Consider the following 12,224-nt stretch of genomic DNA (forward strand, 5'->3'; position numbering starts at 1 on the left):
GCACGTTCTCAGGGACTTGCTTTTGGTCCAGGGACCATAGTGGGAGAACCACTGATTCACAACGCCGATCAAAAACTTTGTAGTCGTGGTTGCTGTCTATCTCATTGATTATTTTACTTGGCACAATTTACCTCCTTCCTCTTGTTCATCTGTAGAGACTGTGAGGAACACGAGGGCTTTCAGTGTAACCGCAGTTTCTCCTGGTCCTCACAGTGTTGGACTCAGCCATCCCTTATCAGTCATTGTTTCAGAAGAGTGCAAACCAAATATCTGTTTTCTTTACCAAGAAAAACACACGAATGACAGAAATAATGACCCTAAATGTGATGCTGAGGAAGCAACAATGCAAAGTGGACAGTGGTTATTGTATCATAACCGAGAGCCCTTCACCTCCCCTGCTCCCCCTCCCCATGCCCACACATGAGTCTTTCTTTCTGAAAAGCTAGTACAGATCTGTTTACATTCACAGACCATCCCAGTCAACCCTTGAGCAACTGGAAGAACCCTCAGGCTCGTGGCCCTACTTTAGGATACAGGTTTTATTATCACTACAGAATAAGAAGGGTTTAGAGTGGTCATGTGCCAAAGAAACAGACAAAATTCTTTCAGGAATCTGCAGACAGAAATCTGAGGGTGTGTTTGCTGAGTTTTGTCCCCACATTTATTAACACATGAATGAATGAAGGAAAGGAAGCTTATGGTTATCCTTATGCTTAAGGGGACTTTCTCAGCTAGATAAGCACTTCTCAGGGGGTTTTGCCAAACAAGGGCCCCCACCCGTGGGGGCTGGATTACTTGACGATCACTTATCTTCTGGGATCAGGGGTTCTGCTGGCTCACAGGGTGTTGGACTTGGCCTCTGGTCACTCCAGAGGGGCTGTCACGGTGGACCTGGTGACCTTACCCTGTGATAGCCCCCCATGCCCCCCCAATCTAAAGTGAGAATTTATAAATAGCTTTTCCACACTTCTTCACCCTCTGCCATTTGGACCTACAGAAAGGGCAGGCAATTGACCCAGCCCCGAGATGCCGACTGCCACACGTCACAGCCCCCTGTGGGCGGACGGGTCCAGGCCGGGCTGCTGTCCCCGGGATAAGGTGCTAAGAACCTGTGTTTGGAAGCTGTCGCTCCCACTGGGTCGCTTCGCTGCTGGGCGGTGCTGTTCTGTTTTTGCCTGACACTGAGCGGCCCCTGTGTTGTATTGTCTCTTTCAGCCGGTAATGTTAAAGTAGAGACTCAGAGTGATGAAGAGAATGGGCGTGCCTGTGAAGTGAATGGGGAAGAGTGTGCGGAGGACTTGCGGATGCTCGATGCCTCCGGAGAGAAAATGAATGGCTCGCACAGTGTCCAAGGCAGCAAAGCTTTGTCAGGAGCTGGAGGCATTCGACTTCCTAACGGCAAACTAAAGTGTGATGTCTGTGGGATCATTTGCATCGGCCCCAATGTGCTCATGGTCCACAAGAGAAGCCACACTGGTAAGGCTTGGCGTAGCTCCTCCTTCGGTGGCCCGGAGGTGCCCGCGGTGTGTCGCAGAGGGCAAGGCCCCTCCCGGCCGAGTGTCGCAGAGGGCAAGGCCCCTCCTGGCCGAGTGTCCTGAGCGAGGTGTAGCCTCCCTGTTCATCCAGAAGGATTTCTAAACATGCACCAATTCGATCCTCTAAACTAAAGCTATAAACAGAAAGGTAAAGGTAACAGGTGTGCAAGTTCTGACAAGGGCCTGAGGTTCTGCTCGCTAAATAGGGGCGGCGGGGCTGTGCCAGATGGTCCACCCATAAGAAAACCAAACAGAGTAAGAGACTGATGCCCTGAAATCCACTCCTCAGATTGTCCACCGAGAAACCAGGAATGGGAGATGCATGTTGGGGGTATTCGTACTAACAGGACTTGATTCTTAGAAACACTCATTGAATCCTGATGGAATAGCAGCAAAGTATAGTCTTTCAGAAAGACTTTGTTTTCAGAAGGCTTCTCCTCCCAGGCGACACTCCCACCGAGATGGTTTGGTTGCCACCAGCTCCCATATGAGGGCTTCCCTGGTGGCTCAGACCGTAAAGACTCTGTCTGCAATGCAGGAGACCCTCTCAAATTGGTAAAGAATTTAATACCTAAACCCCCGACCTAGCGGATGTGGGGGATGGAGGCTTTGGCAGCAGAAGAGAAAGTATTCTGGATCCAGAAATGAAGGAGTGCAAACTGAAGGCTGCACCCAAGCTCCTGACATGTTCCCACACTGGGGGCTGGAGACAAAAGGTCTACATTCTGCCCCGCCCGGGTGCCCCGAGTGCAGTCATGGCGGACGACCAGTCACGTGCTTCCCCACCGGAAGTGTCGCGAGCGGCCCTAAAGAGTCTTCAAAATAAAATATTAACAGGGCACACCTTACCTTTAACGGCATGCATAGTCTTTAGAACCGAATAGAAACTTTACTCTTCTGCTCTAAAGGTGGAAAAAGCATAATAAATGTGCCAACTCCAGTGATCACTGAAAGTTTGGACATAAACATAACCTGAGCCCCTGCTGCCCAGGGGTACTGGCGAGGGGCTGTGGTTAGGGTTAGGATTAGGCTATCTCAAAGCCAGGGTCTTCCACTGTTCTCCACAAGAGGAGACTAGCAAACTGGCAAAACAGCAGACTGAGAAGGCAAAGTGAGTTTCGTAATCTAGCTCAGGGAAGTGAGGAAGAAGATGAACATCGCGACCTCATGTGATTCTTCCCTGGGCCACACACTTATCTGATTATCAAAAATGAAGCAGGAACTCAGAAAATTCGTGGAGCAAAACAGCTGGGTTGTAAGGAAATGCGGATCTTTGTAGAGTTGTCATTTGTATATTTGAATCAGGCAGTTCCCAAAATGATTTTTGGTTGTCATCCATCTGGAAAAACTGTATAATATGTCTACTTTCAATCAACATTCATTTTCGATAAAAACTTAACTTCTACAGTTTAGCAAACTTTGTTTTCCCTAATGTGCCTGGCAATCCGCCAATTATCCCATGAACAATCCCCAGCACATCTAGCCCTAAGGGAAGCTCACAGGAGAGTAGTCAGGAGGTGGAAATTAAAGTGAACATAAGTTATGTGGTGAGAGACCCCTTACAGGATGCACTGGGACCCATGTTAATTCATTCCTGGCAGAGAAATAGACCTCACAAATGAATTACTTTCCTGTAAATCAAGTAAAACCTCACTATACAGTGAAAGTTCTCTTCAATAAATATTTGATAACTGAATGAAATGCTGGCATACTAAATGGCCAGATTATAATGACTGCCTGCCCTGGTAAAAAGAATAACTGCATTTAATGATAAACCTTCCAAGTATAGATATGCAGAGTAGACTGTCTGTTTGCTGCCCACTTCTGCCCACAAATAATGGCTACGTGCCAGATAAGCACCAACACATGGAGTGTTTTGCTAACGGAACAGTTCATTCCAAAAAGAGGGACTTAGAGACCATCAGCTGTATGATTCCAGCTTGATTTCTATTAAAAAGGAAAAAACAAAACCTGAAACAAGGAACTCCTGGATTGCCTTCATGATGCTTTTCTGCTTTGCATAGATATAGTGGTAGGTTGGTATTTATAGAAATAGCAACATGTTGGCCAAACTAGGTTTGAGTAGACACACTACAAAGTATCCGCATTCGTGGGGTCAGAGGGGAATGTATCAGAAAGGCAGGCTTTGCTAATCCCCAGCCCTGCCCCGAATTCCCTAAAAGCAGCATTTCCCAAAGGTAAAGTTCACCGGAGGTCCTGTGAAAATGCAGACAGGAGTCCAGACCCAGAGGATGCTGGGACCCAGACTGTCTGTAGGTGGCTCAAGGTGCAGCTTATAGTGAACCGGAAACTGCCACTTCAGAGGGCCCTTCATCGGGGAGCCTGGACTTGCACCTGCTGTCACCCAGTGGGCTGGGCACACCGGGTTTCCTTCTGGAAGACTCGCCTGCCCAGGGCCACCGCCCTCATCACCAGCACCACGAGGGCTGTGGCTGCCTTCATCTGAGTGGTCCGCTGATGCCGTCATTTCGCTTCCCCAGTTTTGCTGCTCAATTTCATTTTTTTTAACTCAAACATCATAGTAACACCTTCCTGCCAACCTCAGAGGGCTCCCGGGAGAATCAGAGGGAGGCTGTTAGGAGAGGAGCGTGTAATGCAGGGAGAACCCCACCATGCAGATGTGTAGCATCCTGGTTCTAAATGATAGGGTTTTTAATGGGAAGCATCAATAAAAATGTCTGAATTGTGGTTATCCTGTCCAGCCCTGTGCCCGCTCTCTGCCCATCTGTAGGTGAAAAGGTGCAACCATTAGGCTTTGTAAACATAGCCTCACATTGGCTGCTGGGCTTCCCAGGTGGCTCAGTGGCAAAGAATCCACCTGCCAACCAGGAGACTTGGGTCAATCCCCAGATCAGGAAGATGCCCTGGAGAAGGAAATGGCAACCACTCCAGTAGCCTCGCCTGGAAAAATCCCGTGAACAGAGGAGCCTGGTGGACTGGAGTCCGTGGGGTTGTCCATGGCTCAGTGACTAAACAGCGGTAGCAGCAGCATGCTGATTGCTGATCCAAGGCATGACTGCAGTAAGCCCAGGCAAATCCTTACGGTTCAATATATTTATAAATTCACTTTCTTCGGATACAGGATCAGAAATTTTATGATGTAGGTGTCCATGGACTTTCTTTTTGACCCAATCAAATTATGAAAAAAAGCTTAGGCGTTCTTCAGAGAGTCCCTGAAATGACAGATTACAGAGTCAGTGAGATTACAGACTAAATTTTGAATTAATGATACAAAACTCCTCATCCCAATTAAATAAAAGGGAGCACAGCCTTGGAGGAACTTGGGCTCACTCGCCATCAGCTGCATGCTGTAGGGGCAAGCAGTTGGCAGTGGCAGCAGAAGGACCAGGTATCATGAGCTGAGTTCTGCCTTCTGGCTCCAGGGCCCTTTCCTGCTAACACCTCCAAAGGGAAGCCACATTGAGTTGAATTCCGTGTCATGGCTTCAGGGAATGCTCTCTTCCAGTCCCCAGGCCCCATGTTACATATTCATGCTGGCACAACAGTCAGAAACAAATAGATTTCCAGGAAAGCTTGCCAGTGGAATTAAGACACCAGGCCCAGCAGGCTACATGAGAGCAAATTAGAAGACAAATTTCACTCTCGAAGTCATGGCCCCTGTCTTTCCTGCCTGCCCTGTTCTGCTGGAGGGATTCATGACTGTAACCATCTGTCCTTTCTCCGCTGACAACACTGGCTGGATGGCAGTGTTCCCTGCATCCTTTCAGACCTCAGGAGAAGCCAGGCGCCCAGCACCTCATCAGCATAGAGGGGGCATGTCACATGGGCACGGGTCACACCGAGGCACGTTGGTCACCAGGAACGGTCCACATCCTTGTCATGATCATGTTCATGGCATTGGACCGCCTAGCTCTCCAGAACACTCACCCTAAGGGTCCGCCCTGCCGGTCACCCTGACTCTTCTTCCTTCTTCCATCTGCTTGGAGCTAAAGACCGCAGTCACACACACACGTGTGGGGGAAGGCCCTGAAGTGTTTCTAGTCGAAAATTAACAATGTCTATTAGATGCTCCTTGGTTCTGCTGGCTACTAGCTGTTGTAACCTCCTCATCTAGTGTGGGCTTGTAACTCAGAGATTGAGGAAGTGTTACTTTTACCATCACCTTTCCACCTGCTGGACTTCCTCTGCTCAGTCAGATCCAATCTAGATACAGACTTTGGAAAATTACGAATATATTGTTATTGTTAGGATTCCAAATGGTCTATAACTGAATATCATTGTAAGTTCGCTTCAGTTTTTCCAGTAGCACATCTATCCCTCCCACTTAAGAATGATGATAATCTTGAAATTCAGATGCCAACACAGGCTTCTAAATTTAATCTGGTGTAGATTTAGTACCAGATGCACTTCTGATCGCTCTTGATAAGTGCCGTCTTGTTCACCAAAATCATGCAGATTGATTGGGAAAATTGTTAAAATACATTTTAACACATTCTTCTTCCCTAAGGTAAAGTTGTTACTAGGAAGTGCATTTTCATGGTATCTCAATACCAGATATCATGGTCATACAAAGCCTTTTGTCTAAAAAAAAAAAAGCACTTTTTAAAGAGTTTTGATGTTTACTTAAACATGACAAATGTATCCCTGTTTTAAGTGAGAGTTAAATATTCACTGATTTTAGATTCTGAGACCTGTGACTAGTCAATAGCATATTTCTTGACCGCAGCGGCCTGTCCATCCCGTTGTTGGACTCAGAGTCTGGGGACATGAGCTGACGCACAGCAGAGAGCTCAGTGGGTTTTTTGTTTTGTTCTGTTGTTTTTGTGACCACTCCAGCGGTTCTGCTCCCGAAAGAGTTCCCAATAATAACTGAATTTCATCTCTTAGAATATCTGTACTGAAAATAGAACTGACTTCAATAGATACGTATAGACTTCATACTGGCTTCAAGGTTGCAGGATTAGGAGGCAAAGGAAAAAGCCAGAACCCTCAGTGCAGCTCAGATTTTGACAGAGATTAAGGACTTCTCTTTGGATGACGGAAACCGTCCCTCCAGTTTCTCAACTTCTCATTTTATTCAGTCTTTCTCCTTCTCTCCCTCCCACCCTCACACTCTGTCTGTCTCTTTCCTGATTTGCCTGCATAGGGACAGACAGGTAATGGAGAAGAAATTGAAAGGGAAAATACAGGGAAAATGTAAATGAAAAGAAGTTATTATAACTGTTATAATGAAGTGCCTTTCATTTAAATATAAGAATGTAACGCTGAAATGAACTTGTGATCCTGAAATGCATTTTTAATGAGTTTCCTTTTTATTTTGCTGCTTCAGTGGCATATTTTAAAGACCCTTTGAAAAAAGCCACATTAAAACCCCCACCAAATGCCACAACACGCAAAATTGGATATTGGTTTATTCCAAAACTGCTGATCAGGAAGAGTGGCTCTTCATCACAAAATGTTGCAGTCACTTTATTTAAATGAGTTTGAATTTGCATTGTGATGTGCCATTCTGATTTAGGGGAAAAAAATTAGATTTTCAGATCAAATTGACCCAACCAGTGAAGCGTTAAGGAACTGGCAGGTTTAGTCTGAAAGCCTCATGTTCTATCAAACCTGCAGCCGGTGGAAGTCACCAGGCCCGTGGGAAACAACTTTCTCGTCGTGTCCTCCTCTGTCCCCGCCGAGTTCCACTCTCACCGCTCTCCTTCTTGTCCCCCCAGGAGAGAGACCGTTCCAGTGCAACCAGTGCGGGGCCTCCTTCACACAGAAAGGCAACTTGCTCCGGCATATCAAGCTGCACTCGGGGGAGAAGCCCTTCAAGTGCCACCTCTGCAACTACGCGTGTCGCCGGCGGGATGCCCTCACCGGCCACCTGAGGACACACTCCGGTAGGTCCCCTGGGTGGGCGCAGGCGGCTCAGCTCAGGGGCGCCTGGCTCCCTGTTGGGCAGCCCTGTTCCCAGGGCCAGTCCCCTGGGCATTGGCTGCACCCAGTCAGAGCATCAGCTCCCTCCCGCCATGTCCTCTGGTCTCCCAACAAACCAGAGAAGAAGGGTGGGGAAATATTACACACGCTCATGCACACACACACACACACACGTCTCCTCTTAGAATATTTTAAGAGAGTCCTCCTCATCCCATTTTTCAGGTAAGTGGGTTTTTCTTTGCAAAGATTTTACCAGCTTGCCCTTGTCCTGAGTCTGCTGCCAATGCCCCGAAGTTTCCAAACACATCTCTCCATGATCGTTGTGAAGCCACCCTCATTGCTGTTTAAGGCCTAGCATGTCGGGGGTCATCATGGGGATAGTTTTCTTTGCAAAGGTGTCGCCTGGTGCACCGCCAAATGGGCCCAAAGGGACCCAGTGTAGCAGTCACACCAGAGGCTGACTGAGGCCCCGGTAGGAGAGGCCAGTTTGGAGCTGTTACCAGAATGTTGTAAGCCCATCCAGGTAATTGGGGTCTCGGTGAGACGATGGTATCTGTGAATGCTCCACAGTATTTGGAGTGCTCCAGCCTGGGAGCCCAGATCAACCTCTGATTATACTAGATCTCCTGCCTCTATAGAAAATTCCTTGGTGTTCCATGATCCAGTGGCCCTGTCTTCTTCAGGTCAGAGGAAGACAGGGTGAGACCTGTGTGCTGTCCCTGGGGGCATCTGACATCACGCCCTTCCCCTGCCCTCAGGGAGCTCACCGCCTAGACCAGCAGCTCCCCATCACCCCCAGGGCAGCACCTCAAAGAGGCCCCTGGCCCGGAGGAGGGGGTGCATGTCCTTGGAGAAGGTTGGCCTGGACTCAGGTGGTCTCTCCCCCATGGGAAGCAAGTGTAGTTAAGGCCGGGATCTGAAGCCTTCACACATTTGTCGAGCTCCCCAGGGAAGAGACAGCAAAGGCCCAGTGTGTAGCAGGTGCCATGATGCATGTGAAGGGATGGCAGGGGCACAGGGAGGAGGCAGCAGGTCTCCAGGGAGGGGTTTCTGGGTTCACCTTTGGAAAAGTTCCCAGTGAACGTGTGGCTCTGTGAGTGGTCCTAGAAAGGGGGCTGGGGGGCATTTATGAGTATGGGGGGGATGTCCTCCCCAAGGGACTCATTGGAAGGCCATGGAGACAGTTGTGGGGGGCAGGCTGCTGGTCTGGTTCTCAAGTGCTCGGCCCAGCCATCTCTCCTTGTTCTGACCTCCTTCCTGACCATCAGCATAGAGGAGGCTCCTAGGTGCTCTTAGAAATCCAGGATGGTGTGGTGTGGGCGAGCATCCTAAAATCTCCTGAGAAAGGAGCCACTTGAAGCCAATGGCTCCTCCCACAGCAGGAGATCAGTGGGTGACCCTGGGCCAGGGCCCTGCTGAGGGCTGGGAGGACTTTGCTGCAGGGGACAGGAAGACGGCATTTCCCCAAAGTGGGATGATGACACCATGACAGTGAGCATTCTTGGATGCTTGCAACGTGGATAATAAGGAGTGCATGTGTTGTCCCCTGAGAGGTGAAGGTTTACAGGGTCCCTATAGGCTTCAGAGGTGACAGTTACACCGTCTGTTTACAGAGCTCACCAGGAAGTCTGGGACAGAGCCACTTCACCAGTACCCTTCTGGTAGAGTCAAGCCAACACCATCAACGTTGGTAGTGATGCTGCACTGGAGTTGGTAGGATACACAGCACCCCTTTGGTAGAAAAAGCAAAGACTCAGTCTTAGCTTGACACCTACCCTTGTCATCCCAGATCACTCTGGTTTGCAAAGAAATCTCTTCTGTGTATCAGTCGTGTGGTGAAATTAGAAACATCTAGTGCTGTGTTTTAGGTTATTCTGGCTCCATTCCTGCTTATTTCATTTGTGGCGTGATGGTGTCCTGCTCCAAGTATGGCTAACAATATAGATAGTCATAGGCTTTGGACAGTTTATTTCCATTAAGGATTCACTGATGAGCAAGTAGATAAAATTATAGGGGGAGAACTATCATTGATCCAGGGCTGCTGGTGATTCTGCCATCAGAAAGTGCCACTGACACACAGCTCCTGGGGGAAGAAAGAAAACAACAGAGATTTAGGTTCTACAAGATGATTTCGTAGGAACAAAATGAAGACGTCAGCCTTTGTCTACAAACCTAAGTGAGGTTGTGTTCCATTCCATTGTGAAGTGGCCGCACTCCCATCCCACTAAAAACTGCCATCAACTTGGTGGCTTTCCCTGGCAACTGGTGTTGGCCTGAGATTCCGGCTATAGGACTTGTCCCATACTAATAAGAGGGTGGTCTGGAATGGTGTGTGGGGGGGTCCCCCTCCCTTCTTCTCTGCTTTCTTTGGAAGTTGCAAGCTTGGCTAGTGACCTTCCTTCCTACAAAATAGTGGGCTACACTTTAAGATACACTGTAGTTCAGTTGCTTCCAAGAACTGAAGTGTGTTCCAGAGTTAAAGTCAATCATATACTCAGACAGAAATGGGTATTCAGATAGAAATGGGTTTTCAGGCCACATGTACAGGAATTTGCTGAAGTTACAGTGTTTCCAAGAAAGGACATGGAGTGAGTTATCTTTATTCTATTAGTTTCTAAAGGGCATACTCAACAAAAAGTGCAGTTTTAAGCAACATTGTATATTTCAGTGTTGTTTCCCCGGTTAGGGATACAGCACTCTCTCCAGATAAAGAATTATTCTTTTTCCCCACTAGTAAATGTTCCAGAAGTCAAATTTTGGTTTTCATCCTGGTTGTCTTAAACTGCAGCTTCTGTTCACCTAAGTAAGAGATTTAACCAATACAAGCTTTCGTTAAGCCATTTCACCAAACATTCCTATGTGGATGGCATAGATTTTGACATAATACTCTCAAATATGTGAAATCTAACAATATGAGCAGGAAAGAATGAGAAGATTCTGGCTTTAGGATGGAAATTAATAGAATATCCTTTATCCATTTCATCTCCTAAAATGCTATCTATTATAATCTTTAAATGTAGGTATGATACGGATTTGTGCTAGTCTTTTCCCAAAATATCACTCAATAAAATTCGTGGAGAACTAAACTGTGTATAGAAGTACACTACTCAATACAGTAGCCACAAGCCATAGGTGCGATTTACTTTTTAATTACTTAAAATTAGAGTTCAAATTTCTGTTCTTAGTGGCACAGACCATACTTCAATCAGTGTTCACACATGGCTCATGGCTGCTGCATTGGACAGCTCAGGGGGAGAGCATTTCCTCCTTCATAGTGAATTCTGTTGGACCGGGTGCTCTATTGAAGAGAAGCCACACTATTCTAAGGGTCTTTGAGGGGAGAAAATAGAGCTTTTCCAAGTTAGAACCAGAAAATACATTTTGGGAACAGAATGCTTATTTCATTAAAGTCTGTTTATCCACTGTGGTTTCTTCCAGACCTCAGATTATTAGTTTCAGACTAATTTAGGAGTTGAATTCACTTTGATAGCATTAAATCCGGCACCAATGTCATGCCAGACCTGGCCCGTGGTGTAGAAGTGGACAAGAGGCTGACTTGTGTATATTATCCTGCCAGCGTGGGTACATCTTCCGCACATCTCTGCCTTGGTGTTGGGCATCCCTGGTATCACACTGCAGTGGTTTGTTTTCTTCAGTTAAAAGACAGACTTCATGGTTTAAGTAGGAGAGAATTTGGTAGGCCGGACAGTGAACAAGTTAAAAAGAAAAAAAGGCGACAGGAGTTCTTGGTACACTCAGGAAACCCCTGATCACTCACATTTTAAAATTCAGTCATCGTAACTGAGTCCATAATACTTTTAGCTCTCAAGAATGGAGGGGTTGTGTTTTTTTTTTATTTTTTTGCCTTTTTGATAAGAAGTGTATTGCATGCCTTCCCACGACACGTATGGCCGCTCTTTAATCGGGGTCTCGAACTCCATTGTGTCTCCCGCAGTTGGTAAGCCTCACAAATGTGGATATTGTGGCCGAAGCTATAAACAGCGAAGCTCTTTAGAGGAACACAAAGAGCGCTGCCACAACTACTTGCAAAGCATGGGCCTCCCAGGCACGCTGTACCCAGGTAAGCTCCGAGGGCACAGGCTGCCTGCCGCGCGCCGCGCGCCCCCGCCCGCGCGGGGGTGGAGGGGCGGCTCCGGCCACTCAAGTCTCACTAGCACTGCCTCCTGCTCCCCAGCCTTCCCAGACTTCCTCTCGCCAGGGAGCACGTGCTCATGAAACCCCTCCCTCCCAAAATCTGGATCAGCTTCTACGATCATCAGATCAGATCAGATCAGTCGCGCAGTCCTGTCCGACTCTGCGACTCCATGAATCGCAGCAGGCCAGGCCTCCCTGTCCATCACCATAGCGACCCTTGAAAGTCTCAGGTTTTTACTTTTCTGTTTTTTTTTTTTTTTCTTTTTGATGGTTTTTTTTAACCTAGGAGTATAGATTGCTTCTTTGTGCTAAGATGTGAAATCTGGCTATAAAAATGATTTTTTTTTTATGAAGTGGATCAAATAAGAGTGTTCAGGCCAAGTTTTGATTCATCGGTGTTGGCACCTGCCTGGCACATGGGGAATTGAAAGACCCTGACTGTCTGTGGTCCTGCAGCTGGCACGGGATTCGAGGGAAGCTTCTTTTTTCCCTCGTGCTCTGATGCTTTGCTGGGTATCTGTTGCATCTCAAGATGTTTGGCTCTGATTGGAGACAAGCTGAAGTGAAAGGTGTTAACAGAGAGAGTATGGAAAGGGCTGAATTTACTCAAGGGTACAGCAGTATTGT

At 47.4% G+C, this 12,224-nt stretch overlaps 1 protein-coding gene across 12 annotated transcripts in view; it reads left to right on the forward strand.

Annotated features, from left to right (window-relative positions):
* The window catches only part of IKZF1 (IKAROS family zinc finger 1), a 96,939-nt gene that overhangs the window by 67,827 nt on the left and 16,888 nt on the right, over positions 1-12,224 (forward strand). For 6 of the 12 annotated variants that reach the window (XM_027540243.1, XM_027540240.1, XM_027540238.1 and 3 more), the window contains 3 exons: positions 1,216-1,476; positions 7,238-7,405; positions 11,398-11,523. In XM_027540243.1, the coding sequence (XP_027396044.1) occupies positions 1,216-1,476; positions 7,238-7,405; positions 11,398-11,523 (555 nt within the window). The remainder of the gene's footprint in view (positions 1-1,215; positions 1,477-7,237; positions 7,406-11,397; positions 11,524-12,224) is intronic. The other 6 variants (XM_027540242.1, XM_027540244.1, XM_027540247.1 and 3 more) reach the window with 3 other exon arrangements.

Source organism: Bos indicus x Bos taurus, chromosome 4 (genome assembly GCF_003369695.1).
Source record: "Bos indicus x Bos taurus breed Angus x Brahman F1 hybrid chromosome 4, Bos_hybrid_MaternalHap_v2.0, whole genome shotgun sequence".
Taxonomy (NCBI): Eukaryota; Metazoa; Chordata; class Mammalia; order Artiodactyla; family Bovidae; genus Bos; species Bos indicus x Bos taurus.